Below are 17,763 nucleotides of genomic sequence, written 5' to 3'. Positions count from 1 at the left end.
TGAGCAAATGCTTATCACTCCTCTCCCTATTCTTTCAGGTTAATCCTGAAGATTAATTTTAGGGAATGGTGTCACCCATTGTGGGTGGGGTCCTCCCATACCACTTAATGAAATGAAGACAATTCCCACAGAGCTGCCCATGGACCAACCTGATCTAAACAAACCCCCTTCCTCCCACTGAGATTTTCCTCCCAGGTGACTATACATGTTTCAAGCTGAGAGTTATAACTAATCACTGTAAAGGAAAGTAACTTGATTTCACAGCTTGTGTCTTTTCCTAGTCCTGGGATTGAACACATGGCTTTGTGCATGCTGGGCCAGTGCTCTGCCACTGATCTATGTCCTCAATTGTCTTTTTATTTTGAGACAAGATACTGCTAAGTTACTCAAGCTGGCTTTGTACTCATTTTATGGGCCAGACTTGAATTTGTGACCCCTTTGTGTCAGCCTTAGCTGGGATGGCAGGCCTGGGCAGTCTATGGGGCCTCTAGTAGTGGAACCAGTATTTGTCCCTAGTGTATGAATGGACTTTGGGAGCCCAATGTTCATAGAGGGATACTCTCTTAGCCTAGACACATGGGGGAGGGCCTAGACCCTGCCCCAAATGATGTGACAGACTTTGATGCTCTCCCATGGAAGGCCTCACCCTCCCTGGGGAGCAGAAAGGGGGTGGGATGGGGGGGTCAGTCGGGGGTATGGGAGGATGGGAGGGAGAGGGAATGGGATTTACATGTAAAATAAGATTGTTTCTAATTTAAAAAAGAATTCCAATTTATCTAGATTCTCTTCTAAATGGATTCAAATTAGCAGGAAACTCCAAAACCAACATATATTTTAAAGCGTTTCAAGAGATACAGGGAAGTGAATGTCTAAAACAGTGTTTCCCAACCTTCTTCATTCTGCAACCCTTTAATACAGTTCCTCATGTTGTGGTGACCCCCCAACCATGAAATCTTTTTCGTTGCTACTTAAAAACTGTAATTTTGTTACTGTTATGAATCATAATATAAAAATATCTGTGTTTTACAGTGGTCTTAGGTGACCTATGTGAAAGAGTCATTTGACCCCAAAAGGGCTCTTGACCCTCCTAGGGTTCTAAACCCTCTATGAGCAGAGTTACAAATGAAGGTTAATGATGACACAGGAAAGAGCCAAGCTTACATTCTCTGCTGCACTCTAAAATTTCTATGTTATATAATGTGGTGATATTTTGTCTGTGCTTTAACAAATAAAACTTGCCTGAAGATCAGTGTGCAGAGCTAGCCACCAGTTAGCCACAGAGGCCAGGCAGTGGTGGCCACACCTTTAATCCCAGCACTCGAGAGGCAGAGGCAGGAAGATCTCTGTGAGTTCAAGGCTACCTTGGGCTACACAAGATTGATCTAGTCTAAAAGAGAAATAGAGCCAGGCGGTGGTGGCTCACACCTTTAATCCCAGTACTTAGGAGTCACACACTTTTAATCCTAGCATTGGAAGGTGGAGTAGGAGTGGCATGGCTGGGAGAGAGGAATATAAGGTGGGAGGAGACATGAGCTCATGGCATTCGGTCTAGAGACAGGATGGCTCATTTGATCTGAAGACTCAGTAGAGGTGAGAACTAGTAGCTGGCTGCTCTGCTTCTCTGATCTTTAAGAGCAATTAGAATTCACACTACATACATATGCTGTTATTTTGGTCCCTACCTCCTTTACAAACTAAACCAGATCAAAATCATAGCCAACATAATCAACAAACTCTGTGAATACATGAAAACCACCTGAATCATCTTCAAGACATGTGATCTATTAGCATTGAGTGAAGATTATTGTCATTTTAGGAGTCACAGATAACTCTTAACTACAGCCTGAACTGCACGTGATTGGAACAGAATGTCTATTAAATGCCCCTATGTCCACTAAGGGTCTATTTTCTGAGCCTTATCTCTTTGCCATAAAACACAAAAGAGACATTCTGCCCAGTTATCCAAGATCATCCACACTCCCTCATTAATGATTCTCCTGGTCAAGAAACCCAGATAAACCACTTTACCTCCAGGGATGGCCAAATCAGTTCAGACGTTGGCAGTGATTACCACCAAGCCTGACAATCAAGCCTAAGTTGGATCCTTTGGACCCAGATGCTGAAAGGACAGAACCAACTTGGTAATTTGTCCCCAATCTCCCACACTTGCACTGTGGCAAGCAAGCAAGGCCTCCCCTTCCCACACAAAATGAGTAAACCATGCATAAAATTTCAAAAGATACTGCTTACCGTGTCCTGGTGCTTTTTATTGTAATTTCCCGGACACCAGGCTGCATCTACCAACTCTCAGCTTTGTGTGTTGATAAACTGAACTGTACTGTGGAGGTTTACCTAATCTCTATCTGTAATTGCACAGATTAAACCAGCTTTCCCTCAGTTATTTGACTTTACCTTTTAAAGACCCATTTGTCCAGAGGTAGAAATAAAGTTGTAAATAAAATTAAAGTTCATGTTCTTACCAAGAAGACAATGTTAGTGTTCTGGTAGAGCGCCCGTGCTACACAGATCCTTTGCCTCTGACCCCCGCTCAGGTTAATGCCCTGGAAAAGAAACACCAGAAACACCCATTTCCACCATTAATAAGAGATCCGGTGGTAAAGTTAACCTTTAAAACACAAGTCTCTCTAAGCATTTTTACCATCACTAATAATTCTCTCTAACGCCAACGCTTGATGTATGTCAACCCTCTAGGATCATTCACGTTACCCTTCCTTTCACACTGACTGGGAGCTCTGCCGTACAAAAGCCTTAGTAACCAATGTGCTTGGTGCATGCCAAAGACAAGCAATTCCAAGTTCTGAATTTTTTTTTTCATCAGCTATACTTTGATGCATACCTCTTTTTACAGAGCTCTTAATTTTATTTTTAATTATGCGTGTTTCTGTGTGTGGTATGTGCACATGAGTGTAAGTTGCTTATGGTCTGAAGAGGGAGTCAGATCCCTTGGAGCTGGAGTTACAAGAGGTTTTAAGCTGCCTAGATGGGTGACCAGAACTGAACTTGAGGTCTTCTGCAAGAGCCATCTCCCCAGATCTCAACACATACTGCTTCAATCCGATCTTGTAAGTTATGCCAAGTGGCACTCAATTACAGTATTCTCTTGGGATGAAATATTAATGATAATTAATAATTAACATTAACTTAGCACCGAGTATGTACCAGGCTGGCATATGTGACTTTACAACTTTCTCTGTTTTATTCCTCATAGAGGGTCCATTAGGCGGAGATTGTTCTCCTTCTTCACCTGTGGATGCTATGGCTCAGAGACAGAAAGCTGCTCCTCCTAAATGAAATATGAAGCTGCAACAGAGAATGGTCACTAAGCAGGCGGCTGGTCCTAAGCAGCCAAAGCTGACTGTGTTTGGGAAATTTCTCTGTTCTTTAGCCTTTGTGTCCTCAGCTGTCCTATGCCAAGGACAAAATCACCCACAACACCAATTTATTATCACAATAGAGAACACACATCAACCTTTGGCCTTGGACAGCTTTGGACCTATGAAGGTTGCAATTTTTGTTAGTCATGAGTGTGATAAAGATGGCAGATCTGCATGTTCTCAGCAGCTCAGAATAATATGTCAGCATGAAACAGGGAGGGGGTGTGAGGGGCTTAAAGACAAATAACACTTCAACAAAATATAGACGCTGATGAGAACAGAAGAAACGGTCAGAAGCCGTTTCAGTTTCCAACGAAATTCAAGTCGGCAGAACCAGTAAGCCAAAGTATACTCTGTCAAAGTCGGGGGGGATGGTTCACTCTCCCACAGCCATCTGCTGCCACAAGTCCTGAGTGGCTGTCACAATGTGACATGCACAGTGGGATCTCAATGGGTACTCAAAGGATGCCTGTCCTTACATATTGGTGCTTGTCCCTGGGACAACATACAATTGGTAAGCCCCCCAGCCTTCATTATGCTCTTGTGAGGATTCGAGACAAGCAGACAACTTCTCTTGATTTTTGTGCATTGCTTAGTTCAATTACACAGAGCTCACCCTCTCTCCAATTTCAGTTTGGTCTCCAAATGGTAACAGATCAATATCTGGCTGAAGAGAGCAGGCGTCGGTGACAGCTTTGTACCTTTGGGAGAAATGACGTTCAGGGTCTTCTGAAATAAAGATCTTCTCTCAAGGGCATTATATACTCTGACAACAGTCACTCACCTCCCTCCTCTCTGTTCCCTCTCTTTACTTCCTGACCCTTCCCTTTCCCCTCCCTTCTCTCCTGCCCCTCGGCCTCCTCTAGTCTACTCCCTTCTCCTAGTCCCCCTACAACTCTCATGTCACATTCATGGTTAAAAGGTTTTGTTATCTATTTTAAGGAAACCTAGGACCCAAAGGATGACAAATCATTCAATATTTGTCTTTCTGAATTTGGTTTATGTGACTTAGTAACTCCCACCATCTCCATTCTCTGGCAAACAATATAATTCTCTTCTTCTTTACAATGAATAAATTCATATATAGATATATACATAGATATATAGATATACGAGTACATATGTGGTCTTCATTCATGGTTTGCCTTTGAGTTTGTTGATCATTATTTGCACACTGCTCACAATCCCAAGTGTAGTATCTTAGACTGAAATGGAACATCTCCTGAACATGTTAACGTGAGCCTCACCTAGATAAGTATTCATTTCCATTCATCTTACTGTAAACGAGGGTAGTGGTGTGAGGTTATACGTACATTAAGTAACCAGATTTTGTTCAATTGCAGTTTATATCTGAGACATCATTTTGTATGTTAAAAAGTATATCCAAGTTTATTTTTCTATTAAAAAAAAACTTAAAGCTAGCATCTTCAAAAAGAAGATCAAACACACAACACAGCTGGGCTTTCTCAGGTGCTGTCGGTGGAGATGGGGACTAGGCACTCCTGCAACATGAGAAAAACAATAACAAGAAGATTCCATAAAGGAACGGCCAGGGAAAACTTTGCAAAATGAAAATCTTGTGGTGAGGCCGTTCATGACAGCTCTGAGGGACAGAAGGAGGCTGTCCATCACAGCTAAGTGCAGGCTAAGTGACTGTCCTTGAATATTGTCCTGCATATTAAGGAAGGAAAAACAGAAGGCAATGAGGACTGGTAGTACTCAAGTCTAATTAAGTAGATAAAGATGGGGCTAGAACATGGGTGAATCAGAGACAGAAGCAAAGGACATGGAGATGCTGGAGAAATTATCAGCAGTTTATTTATTGTGTTCATGTTCATGTGTGTAGGTGTGATTGCATGCTCATGTTTGTACAAGTGCCCGTGTGTGTGTGTGTATGTGTGTGTGTGTGTGTGTGTGTGTGTGTGTGTGTGTGTGTGTGTGTGTTCACGAATGTGCAGGTGCATGTGTCTGTGTGCCTATTTGAAAGTCAGGACAAACTCAAGTGTCATTCTTCAGGTACTTGCCACCTATTTTTTATTCACTGGCCTGGATCCCAGCAAGTAGGTTAAGCCTGGCTGGGCAGTAAGGCTTGGGGATCACCCTGTGCTGCTTGAGCACAGATGCATGCCACCACAGCTAGGTTTTTATATGGGTTGTGGAGATTAAATTCGGGCCCTCAGACTTGAAAGAAGACATTTTACTACTGACTGAGCTATCTCCCGGGCCCTCGACTATTTGTTGGTTCAAGTCAATCTTGATTCCTTCCTTGTCTGCTTCCATTTTTCTAGAACTTTTTCTCAACCATTCACTCTTTTAAATTTCTACTGTCTGTTCCAAGCAAGTGACTAAGTGATTCTTGCAAATACCTCCTCCTTTGCATCTCTTTGACCCAGTTCAGACTGTATCTACCCATGTATCTATGTCTAATCTAACTGCTGTTTTAACCTCCAAAGTTAACATCACATTTCCTTGTAGCCCTTTCTGTTTTTATTTTTAGTTTTTTATTTTATTTATTTGTTTGTTTGGGTTATTTCTAAGATAGGATCCCATGAACCCAGGGGCTTCAGCTTGCTATATAGCCAAAAATGAGTTTTAACTCTTGATTCTCCTGACGTCACCTCCCAAGTGTTGGGAATTCAGACATGCCCAATCTCACCCAGCCTGTACCCCCTTTCTAAAGCATGCAATTCCTTCTTGGAACGCATCCAATTACATCAAATGGGCTTTATGATTTCCTCAACATGACTCACCCTTCTGACTCTCCTTTGTCTGCCCGTTCCAAGACCCTAGAAGACTCAAATAATTTGTGTTCTTCTCCAGAGAAGCCATGTTCCTTCCTGTATTCTCTCCTTGTCAGCATTCCTGTCCTCTTGCCTAATTCTCTTTAACTTTGAAGATCCCAGCTTTGGATCTTAAGATACACCACTATGAAAGTGGCTCAAGACACAGGCCATCTTGTCTACCTTCCTGTGGAAGATGTTGGAGAGGCGGTGTCCTCCAGCTCACCATAGTCACTCGAGGCCTCCCTTACCAAGCTCATGTTCTGTCCGGTTAGCCCTCACGATTCAGTATATTTGAGCATGTCCCTTTTTACCTACTCATGAGCAACCTACACAGTCCCGTCCCACTGTCAAACAGCTTCAGTCATGACCTTCAGTTTGGGGGCATCGATTCTCAATGAGAGCTTGGATCATGAGTCCAAGCTCATGGATCATTAGCAGCTGTTCCGGTTGCAAATGTGCAAAGTTACCTCTGTCTGTTGAAAGGACTTCCAAAAGTGATGTTTTCTTCCACCGTAGCATTTAGGAGCCAGGGCTTCTGGGCAGCATAAGCCACAGAATACCTGCTTCTGCTGGGGAGGGGACAAACACAACACAGATCACACAGGGTACTGTGCTGAAGATTTCAGTATAACTAAGGGAAGTGAGAGTTGAGAGAATATGTCAGGTACAGAAGTAGGCAACTAAAAGAGAAGAAGACCAAGGCCACCAACCTTAGAAGGCAATTTATTAAATAAGCCACTTAAATTACAGGGATCAGAGTTGAATTAAAATGTCACGTGATGAGAAAGATTGATTCTCCTGTGCTGATGACGTGTTTAGCGCTATGAGCTGCTAAGAGAGAATTTCTTTTCTGAATTGAGATTAAAGGGTTATTAATAATTCACCCTCTGTAGTTGCCACAGATGTTTTGGCTTGTATTAAATGCACTTTATGAAATGGTGGATTTTTTTTAACAATGACCTTTAAGAAATATGAATTAAAACTAGAATTAGAGCATACAGTTGCTGCTTAATTACATAAATATATTTTAAAGTCAAATAATATACAAATACTTCAAAATGAAGAATTATATCTAGTAGAGTCCATTTCAATGTTGAAATTACACATTCAAGGTCTATATTTCAAAACATATAACATATTTTTAAGGAGAGGTATGAGAGGAATACAAATACATTGTATGAAATTCTCAAAGAACTGATAAGAATTTTAAGGGAGAAGACAAAAAAATAAATAAAAACTATTAAATTCCTCCTCTCTTTTCTATTTCTTTAGTGTACAGTTTTTATCATATGCTTACACATTAGACTTCAACTTGGAATCATTTCAAAGTACATGAGCTGAAGAAACAGAACACAAAGAGACCAGGCAGGGGAAGGGAGTGGGCGAGCTTCAATGTCAGTCCTCCACAGTTAGTTCATCATGTGTCAGTTCTTATGACCGGATTACAGTTAACGGAGAGGAAGGTTAAGAGGAAGAAATGAGAAAAGCTAAACAGTCATTGGGCTTTAGAGGACATTACAGTCTAGCGTGACAGTCATCTTCTAGATAGCCACACACACAGGGAGGCAGTGGTCCCCAAGTCTGGCATGTCTGCCTGCCCTTCCCCCTAGCGTGGGGAGTAGTTTTCCTTGTTGGGGATCAAGCCCAGAGCCTCTTTGAGCCTTTAGTTTCTGTCTGTAGAGTTGTTTTGTTTGGGGGCAGTTGTTTGTTTCTGAGTAGCTAACACACTGGGCTCGACACCTCAGCACCATATTCAGATGTCATTTGACACGGAACCAATTCATATAGTAGTTCTTGGAGTTTTTATTGAATGAGCCTTCTTCCCCTTTGTAAAGACAGTTTGATTTTCAGACAAACTTGAAAAGCCTGTGACCCACTGAAGCAAAAACAGTTGACCCAATGAGTCATTTGTTTGGCGAATTTCTTTTTGTTTGTTTGTTTGTTTTTTTGTTTTGTTTTTTGGTTTTTCGAGACAGGGTTTCTCTGTGTAGCTTTGGAGCCTATCCTGGCATTCACTCTGGAGACCAGGCTGGCCTCAAACTCACAGAGATCCACCTGCCTCTGCCTCCCGAGTGCTGGGATTAAAGGCATGCGCCACCAACTCCCAGCATTTTTTTTTTTTTTTTGACGAATTTCTTTCTTTTCCTTTTTGGTTTTCTAGGACAGGATATCACCCCAGCCTGGAGTCACCCGAAACTCAATGAATAAGGAAGAATGGCTCAGAAATTAAGCCTATCCTCCTGCCTTGGGGTTACAGGCATGGGCTTGACAAATTAACCCTTCAGCAGTCTGCAAAGGTTGTGAACCACTGATGTTGGAAATACGGTAGGCTTCTTAAAAATGACTGTACACCATCAGAATGAAGAAGGGGAAGTAGGGACAAGAGTTAAAGACTGAGGGAGAAAGTTATTCTTATTAAACTTGGGTGAAAATAGAAATAATACCTTCGGGTTGCTTCAAAAGAAGGCTCAGATTCATTTACACTGTAAGTATGGCAAACAACGTTCATTAATGATGAAATGGAACCATGAAAGGATATGTATGCAAATAGGTATGACATAAACACACATCAGAAATACCCTTTGAGTTTATTTCAAAGACATAGTCGATAAATTATTTTCTTCTTCCTCAAGCAGGAAGTGATTAATCACTAAGCTTCTGGAGAGAGCAGGCCCAGCTCTCTCCCACACAAACGGCTGCCTCATGCAACAGCTTGTATTCTATGTCCAGTTCTGCTCTGGGATTATGATTAATTTCCCTAAAACATGGTTGACTGCAGTTCTGCATGTCCAATTTCTTCCATTCATTAAACCTTGATTTTAATCTACTTAGATTCCTCATGCTATCTTGAGACAGGATCAGAAGAAATACCTTGAGAATCTAAACATGTAAGGGGCACAGATCCAAGGTGTTGTCCTCCAAGGATCGTGTAAGAAAGCCAGATATACAGCAGGTCAAACTACAACACCTGAACACAACTATGGCGTGGTGAGATTTGTGTGAGTGACTGAACTGGTTCCACATAGTTACATGTTCATTATGAGGGTGAAAATCACCTGAAGGTTAGTATTTTGTATTTTAATTTTGAAGCATTTAGGCTCACTTGAATTCTATTATTTTGAAAGATCTTATACAATAGCTCTATGCAATTGATCGGATCCAAAAATAAGTGTTATTTTACTTCAGATAGTGCTCTTTGATTTTTGTGAGAAAATGTATCTAATTACATTACCTAGTGATAAATTTGTTTTAGAACTGGTAAGAGTTAATTCTACTATTACACATTGCTAATGATATGATAAGATGTTTAATAGAAATAATAAAATACCAGATTTTAAAAAAGTCTCCCAACAAGTATCCCCTGATTTAAGTAATACACACAAAAAAACCCCAGATACTAAAATATTCCATTTCTTAATTTAGATACCAAACCTCTTGAACTTAATGTTTTAGTGGTTGCATTGTTTAAGTCATCCATGAAAGAATAGCAGATGTGTTGGAAGATAGTAGACTCATTTATATATTATTCATGCAAATGGAAATGCCATCACACAACTGGATATGTCAATCCAGGCTGGAGACCTTGGAAACTACCATCTTACCCAAACAATGATTGATTAAATTCCAATATATTCAATATCAATTGAAATACCCATTGGAGCCGGGGAGATTATCAAGTCCTGGCCACCCAGCCTGACTGACTTGAGTTCAAGCCCTGAGACCCATGTGATAGAAGGAAAAGCTCTTTAAGTTGCTCTCTGGACTTTACACCCATGCAGGGGCATATGTATCTCCCACACTAAATAGATAAATCAATAATTAAACTTAAGATCTATTTCTGGTCACTTCCTGGTTCTGAGAATACCAGAGACACCATGAGAATGAAGGGTTCTTCCTGCCTGGAGCTGTACTGTTGTGACTGCATGACGAACAGCAAGTACCAAGATGGACAGGAATCTCCATGGAAACACATTTCTGGGCATCCCCGGGGAAGCATTTTCAGAGTTTTAACTGAGGAGGCAAGAGCTACTGTGAATGCGGGTGACAACCTCCCATTGGCTGAGATCTTGGGCTGAAAACAAGGAGAAAGAATTGAACTCCAGCACCCGAGCCTCTGCACCACCTGAGTGCACGTGCTGAGTCGTCATTCCCCTCTCCCTCCACACCCTATCACGATGGACTGTACTCGGCCACGCCCCCCAGTCATGATGGACTGTACTCAGCCACGCCCCCAGTCATGATGGACTGTACTCTTGAAATTTGAGGGAAAAAAATCCCTTCTTTCTATAGGTTGATTTTGTCAGTTATTTTCCCACAGCTATAGGCAAAGTAACTAACTAATGGAATTAGCCATGGAGTGGATCCCACGGGGAGGATGAAGAACAGGCACACTAAGGAAATGCCAGGAGAACCTGCGGCCAGAGAAAGTGCATAGCAGATGCCCATGCCTTTCACTGCTCAGACAAGGAACAGGTAAACCCCATACGGCGGAAACATGGCACAGCAGTGGGCATAAGACCCACAAAGAAAAGTAGATGAGAACTTAAGATGGTAAAGGGCTCATGAGCCACTTGGCAGGGTCCTACAAAACCACCATAATCTTTTACTCGAGAGACAGTTCAGTTGAGAAGCTGAGCTCAGTGGAAACAGGAACTGCCGGAACAGGAGAGGAGATAGGGAGACCTCTGGAAGCTCCCAGAACAGTGAGGGCAGTGCCCTAAGGAGAGCTGTGGTGAGCAAAGAGAAGCATCCAACTACCTGAGCTTGCAGGGCTGCTGGGAGGGGACGATGACAAGCAAGAGATAACGAGCACAGGAGGGGAAGTGCCTGAGATGGGGGACAACAGAGATTTTAGCGTCAAAGGCATTCAGTTTGAGGTGCCTGGGGAATTTCCAAATGACTTTGGCCGTGAAGCAGAATTTAAAGCTCAAGGGAGACCCAGCAAGGAAATGAACACTTTGGAATGATTTCCTGTCTTGACACGTGTGTTAGATAACAAAATTCCAGTTTCCATTCCCTTTTTACTCACAAAAAAGATCAGTAAATGGTTCCAACAATCTTAATTTGTTTACAAGAGAATAAAAGACTAGGAGTAGAGAGTGGAAACCAAAGTCTCGGGAAGATGTGTGAAGGTCTGGTAAATACAGAAGCAGAAGAGAGGAAAGCAGAATCCCAAAAGATACCACCACTGAACATCGTGACTAAAGAAAAGAAATCTATGCTGGACAAAGAGCAGAGGCTTGTTTTTTGCTTGGCCTTGGCTGCTTGCTAAGATGAGGTCTCATTATATAGCCCAGGCTAGCCTCCAAGTCATGATTCTCCTTCCTCATAATCCTGGGAACGGGGATTACAGACACACAGCACTGTGCCTTACTACATTGATGAGGGGAACACTGAACTGCAAATTTTACTGGAAACTCAGCAAGGAAGTCACCTGAATATGAAAAGTGTTAGTAACAGCATCAGGTGATCGAGAGGCAAAGTCAGGTCATGTCTACAATGTGTCCCATGCACTTAAGGATGTCATGGTTTAAAATTAATTACTTTGTTTGTGTATGGACACACATATGCCATGGTCCAAAGTATGTAAAACTGTATCGAGTGGTTATTATCTAAACTAATTTCATTCTTGACTTCTTTATCACCGTTTTCTATCAATATACATTTTTTTTACAGAATAAAATGAATATACACAGTCTATATGCTTGGGAATGCAAATAAATAATTACTTAGATTACAAAATGTATTTCCATATCATCATTTTATTTATTAAACAAATTGTAATAATAATGAATAGTAATGCCCAGATTCAGATGGATTCAACTGGATTGCAGGCCCAGAAAATTAAACAACACCAGAGAAGACCAGATTAGAACTCCCCAGAGGCATGAGAAGCAGACTTCTAGATTTCCCTGTCGCTATTTCACATTCTTACAAATTTCAGTTTTGGTAAAACAATGTTAAGTGAATGATTATGATGGCAACTGTTGCATCTCATGATTTAATCTGGTGGGATCTGCTTCTCCCTCCAGAGCAGAGGAGGGAGAAAAAAAAAAATCAGAGTACAGGAAGATAAGAAAGACCTGGTGTAGCTAACTGAAACCAAACCTGGATGACAGTGGGAGGACAGACACTGCTTAGTGAATAGCTGCAGTGATGAGCACCAAACTGAGGAGTCATGATTCCCTGTGCTGTCATCTGAGTGTGAGCAAACCATTTCACCGCTACTGCCTTCTAGATTTTTCCAACGCAGATAAAACAGACACTCAACTTTTCTCAGCTTCCTTCTTTTTGCCAATGACACTTCAAACAAGAGTTCTAGGCCAAATTTCACAGCCAAGCATCTCTTTCTACTAACGTTTCAAGTGCAGTGCATTCTAAAGGGCCCGGAAACCATCTTTAGTCCCTCAGAGGCACCTGTGTACATGAACAGCTGGCTACGCTACAGTGGAACTTGTCACCACAAGTTCAAAACTGGACCCTTTACAGCAAGGCTGCTCAACTCTAGCGCAGCTACTGACTGGTGCAAGGATGACTTTCGGGTTATGGGGCCTTCACCGTGCATTTCAGGTTGCTTAGCAGGTATCTCTGGCCTCTACCGAACAGAACAGCAGCAACACAATTCTCAAACGCGTCTCCGTCCATTGCTAAGTTCATGGAAGACTCACAGCTGGATAGGAACTCCTAGACAACACCCTTATTCATTTATTTACATATCTACCTATTTATTTATGTGCATATCTGTTTGTTTATTTATTTATTTGACCAAAGTTTCAACTAGTTTCTTCGCCTACTGCCCATGAGGAATCCACTAGGTAGGCCAAATTAATTAAACTAGTTTTCTCTTCACTCCTCAGTTCTGTGCTAACAGAGTTTGCAGCCCACTTCATGAGCGACCTGGGTAAGTGACCTCGCAGTGGTTTTCTTGATTTGTTTTTTTTAATTAATTTGTTTATTGTGTATACAGTGTTCTGTTCTGCATGTGTGCCTGCAGGCCAGAAGAGAGCACCAGATCCCATTACAGATAGTTGTGAGCTACCATGTGGTTGCTGGGAATTGAACTCAGGACCTTTGGAAGAGCAGCCAGTGCTCTTAACCGCTTGAGCCATCTCTTCAGCCCCCATGATCTCTCAGTGTTAACAGAGGTGTTTGCAAGTGTGTCAGCAACTAAAGAAGCAGCAGGCTGGGTGACATCCTCTTCATGTCTTTGTGAGCTGCACAGCACACTAGGCAGCTCTACCCATGAGTTCCTCAATACCTCTTGTGTCTAGCTTACATTAAATGTGAAGAGAAAGGGTTGCTTTTCAGCCTTTTATGAAGAATTTAGAGAAGATCACTTCATATTTGTTCCCTGAACATTGAATGTTTGATGATCTGTTTGCACTTAAGCTTTATAAATAGTATAAACAGTCAATAATTTATTTTATTACAGAGTGAATTTTGATATTTCTCTGAGTATTCCCTATTTACATTAAAAAATTTGTCTTCACCACCCCAACATTTTATCTTAGCATGTACTAGTTTATACCACCCACCATTAACTATCATAGTGAGTTGCTTTATAATTTTTATGACACTTGAGGTTTCCACTAGTTTTTTTATATTTCTGAGAGTTTTATTTTTATGTCTTTTCATATTTCAGAAATTCTATGGCTCATAAAATGGAAAACCATGGTTCTTGTCTTCCATTGGTAGATTTTTAGCTGTGTGACAGAATAGAAATGCACTATCCTAGATAGTGCCGTCAACTTGATACAGTCTAGAGTCACCTGAGAAAGGAATTCTCTCAATTAAGGAATTATCCTGATCAGACAGCTCTATGGGTATGTCGATGGGGGATTTTCTTCACTGTCATTTAATATGCATAGACCCAGCCCACTGTGGGTGGCACCATCCCCTGAATGTGTAGCTCTGGGCTGTATAGGAGAACTAGCTAAGTGAGCTAGGTGAAGCAGCAAGCAGCATTCCTCTGTGGTTTCTATTACAAGTTCCTCCTTCATTTCCTGCCCTGACTTCCCTCAGTGATGGGCGGTGAGTTGGACATGTAAGCCAAACAAAACACTTCTCTCCCTGAGTTGCTTTTGGTCTCAGTGTTTATCACAGCAACAGAGAGGAAACTAGAACAGACATACTTACTTGCTCCAGTAAACTTTTCCTTCCAGGGTTTGCATCTCACCAAGGATGGCAAGGAGAAGAGATGATTTTCCACACCCCACTTGACCCACAATCATGGTTAACTGACCTAGAGAAACAAATCAGAGTACAGGAAGATAAGAAAGACTTCATGTAGCTAAATGAAACCAACCCCAGCCATGCTGGGCATGCTAGGACCCTCAGCACCAGGAAGGCAGACAGCTAGGAAGATTGGTGCAAGCTCAAGACCAGCCTGATGTTCATTGCAAGTTCAGGGCAGACCCTACTTCTAAGAGTAGCTGAATAATAGAAACTGTGTTTGATGGGTTTAAAAAAAAAGACAAACCCTCAAAGTTATGGGTGGAGTTGGAAGATGGAAGTGAAAATTGATCAAAATTCTGAAAACAATTAATAAAATTATCATTTTGAAGAAACTCAAAATGAAATGTTGTGGGATTTTTTTTTGTGCTGTGAAGATGTGCTGATGTTTTACCTTGCCTGCCAAAGCGCTTTCTGACTGGTTTAATAAAGAGCTAAATGGCCAATAGCTAGGCAGGAGAGGATAGGTGGGATTTCCAGGAAGAGAGAGGAACTCCAGGAAGAAGAAAGGCAGAATCAGCCAGCCAGACATGGAGGAAGTGGTATGCATGGTACTGAGCAGAGGTAACAAGCCACAAGGCAGAACAAAGATTAATATAAAATGGGTTAATTTAAATTATAAAAACTAGTTGAGAGCAAGCCTAAGCTAAGGCCAAGCTTTCATGATTAATAAGAAGTTTCCATGTCATTATTTAGGAGCTGGCAGTCCAAAGAAAACCTGGCTACAATGAAACACTAAATAGATAGTTATCATAGGCTAGTTGCATCTCAATAAAACTTACATGCAAGAAACTAATAAGCAAATAAAATGATCAGATGGATGATGCTGAAGAATTTGCAAGTGCCATCTGCTGTGAGGTACTTGAGTAAACTGTGTAAAGACGTGTCACTGTTTTACCTTGCCTGTCTAAGGCACCTGATTGCTTTAATAAAAGGCTGACTGGCCAATAGCTAGGGAGGAGAGGTTATGCAGGACTTCCAGGCAGAGACAGGAACTCAGGGTTAGAATCTGGCATAGCAGGAGATGCCAGCGAGACTGGAAGGAGCCATAGATACAGAATGGAGGGGGTGGTAAAAAGCCATGTGGCAGAGCAGAGATTAATGTGAATGGATTCATTTAAGTTGTAAGAGCAAGTTGAAAACAAGCCGAAGCTAAAGGCCAATTTTTGGGGGGTTGGGGGTCCAAAGAAAGTCTAACTACAGACATCAGTGTTTTTCAGGGCTTCCGATGTTTTCATGGTCTTTCTTTAAAGTTGTTCTCAAACACAATGAGAAACTAACAATCCCAATTCCTTTAGTACCTGGAATCCCCAAGTAAACAGTAAATAACTTGTTCAAAGACACAGATTTTCAAATGACAGTCCAGTTTTAGAGTGGTATCAACTAGAGGAACCCAGTTCTTCGCATGTGTGTGAATGTGGGGAGAATTCATGTATGTGGAGGCCCAGGTTGAGGTCTGGAATCTCATGACGAACCTAGTACATATTAGTAATATAAACTAGGGCTGTATCTTTAAAACTCCTTTCACGGGCGGTAGAGATGGGAGATACGTCAATGGCTAAGATTATGGGGACAAGAGTTCAGATTCCCAGAACCCAAGTAAGTGCAAGTAGCCCTGAAAATTTAGACAGGACATTCCCAGAGCAAGATGATGGAGACAGGGCATTCCCAGAGCAAGATGATGGAGATGGGGCATTCCCAGAGCAAGATGATGGAGATGGGGCATTCCAAGAGCAAGGTGATGGGGACAGGGCATTCCTAAAGCAAGATGATGGGGACAGAGCATTCCCAGAGCAAGATGATGGAGACAGGGCATTCCCAAAGCAAGGTGATGGGGACAGGGCATTCCCAAAGCAAGGTGATGGGGACAGGGCATTCCCAAAGCAAGGTGATGGGGACAGGGCATTCCCAAAGCAAGGTGATGGGGACAGGGCATTCCCAGAGCGAGCTGGCAAGCCAGATGAGCCATATCATGGAGTTTATATAACTGAGAGACTCTGCTTCATTGAATAAGGTGGAAGATTAGTCGAGGAAGATTCTAGACCTCAGCTTTGGGCCTCCACATACATGAACTCACCATCCCACCCCAACCCCACACACATACCCACACACACACAAAGATGTATGTACACATTTATACAACACACACACACACACACACACACACACACACACACACACACTGGAAACTAAATAAACATAAATAAAGCCCTCCTTTTTCACTTTTTGTTAGGCTCAATTATCTGGAAAAAATACAAAAATGCTTAAGCAATGAGCCTTACCTGTTGGGATTCGAATGTCAATATTGGATAATGTAGCTAAACCACTGCCCCATGAGAAGTATCCATTTGTCACCTAGAAAAGAACATAGGAATTAATTTCAATGTGCAGGACTAGTGAATAGCTGAAGGACAGCTCCTTTCTAGTGTTTAAAACTACAACCCAAGTTAGAGCACACAAAGGCAATCTACACAGAGTTCTAAGTGTTCAGTGGGACAGACGAGAAATGAGGAATGGTAGGCTCAGCAGGACGGAGCGCTCACTGCTCTCATGCAGCTCCTGTGTTCACCCCTCAGCACGCACATCACCTGGCTCACAACCAACTGTAGCTCCGGCTCCAGGGGATCGATTCCGTGCCCTCTTCTTGCCTCTGCTAGCTCTTACACACATGTGCTGCATACAAACTCACATGGGTGCATACATATAACCACACAAATAACAAGTAAGAAATGCATACTCTTTTAAATAAAAAAGCATATTTGCTTGTCGTGTTCTAGAAAAGGAAAGCAGTGTTGACGTCATCAGTGAAAAGTGAGGACATGACTAAGGTGCCCAGTGACAGATACGAGAAGTGACTGAAGATGCCACAGCTTCGTCTGAGTGTAAGAGGAAGAAATCGGGTCTGAAACCACCAGACAAGAGCCTGCAACGTGTATGTTCACCCCTAATCAAGCAGCTGCACACTTACCATAGGTCAGGCATTGGACCTCACTGCCTTGGAAGGCACATATTACTTCCCTCTCGGGTCTTTGATGGAGTTGCATAATTATAGTTATAGATTTCTTTGGTTATGATAAAAAACAAATTAGGTACCAAACTTTGGATTCACAAAGATAAGACAGATAATAGTTTCCCTAATTTTGCCAAATACAGATAGACTGGATGTTGTAACTGCAATTCTTACTTGACAGCTGTTTTTGTTGTATATAATCCTACTATGTGAAAGTTAAAACCTTCCTTTTTAATTAGACAAAAATGGGGAACTGCTGTGGAATAATCTTCTTATACACTGTAAAGATTTGTCACTCAAATTGGTTTAATAAAATGCTGATTGGCCAGTAGCCAGGCAGGAA

At 41.8% G+C, this 17,763-nt stretch overlaps 1 protein-coding gene across 6 annotated transcripts in view; it reads right to left on the bottom strand.

Annotated features, from left to right (window-relative positions):
* Abcc9 (ATP binding cassette subfamily C member 9) overlaps window positions 1–17,763 on the bottom strand; it is a 107,086-nt gene that overhangs the window by 44,001 nt on the left and 45,322 nt on the right. For 3 of the 6 annotated variants that reach the window (XM_035448659.1, XM_035448658.1, XM_035448662.1), the window contains 6 exons: window positions 16,693–16,765; window positions 14,315–14,420; window positions 8,623–8,661; window positions 6,646–6,747; window positions 4,012–4,096; window positions 2,481–2,561 (listed from right to left, as the gene is read on the bottom strand). In XM_035448659.1, coding sequence (XP_035304550.1) covers window positions 2,481–2,561; window positions 4,012–4,096; window positions 6,646–6,747; window positions 8,623–8,661; window positions 14,315–14,420; window positions 16,693–16,765 — 486 coding nt within the window. The remainder of the gene's footprint in view (window positions 1–2,480; window positions 2,562–4,011; window positions 4,097–6,645; window positions 6,748–8,622; window positions 8,662–14,314; window positions 14,421–16,692; window positions 16,766–17,763) is intronic. The other 3 variants (XM_035448661.1, XM_035448660.1, XM_035448663.1) reach the window with 2 other exon arrangements.

The sequence above is a fragment of the Cricetulus griseus genome, chromosome 8, assembly GCF_003668045.3.
Source record: "Cricetulus griseus strain 17A/GY chromosome 8, alternate assembly CriGri-PICRH-1.0, whole genome shotgun sequence".
Lineage (NCBI taxonomy): Eukaryota > Metazoa > Chordata > Mammalia > Rodentia > Cricetidae > Cricetulus > Cricetulus griseus.
The sequence above is the reverse complement of the archived record's forward strand: the minus strand, read 5'-3'. Positions and strand labels throughout refer to the sequence as shown.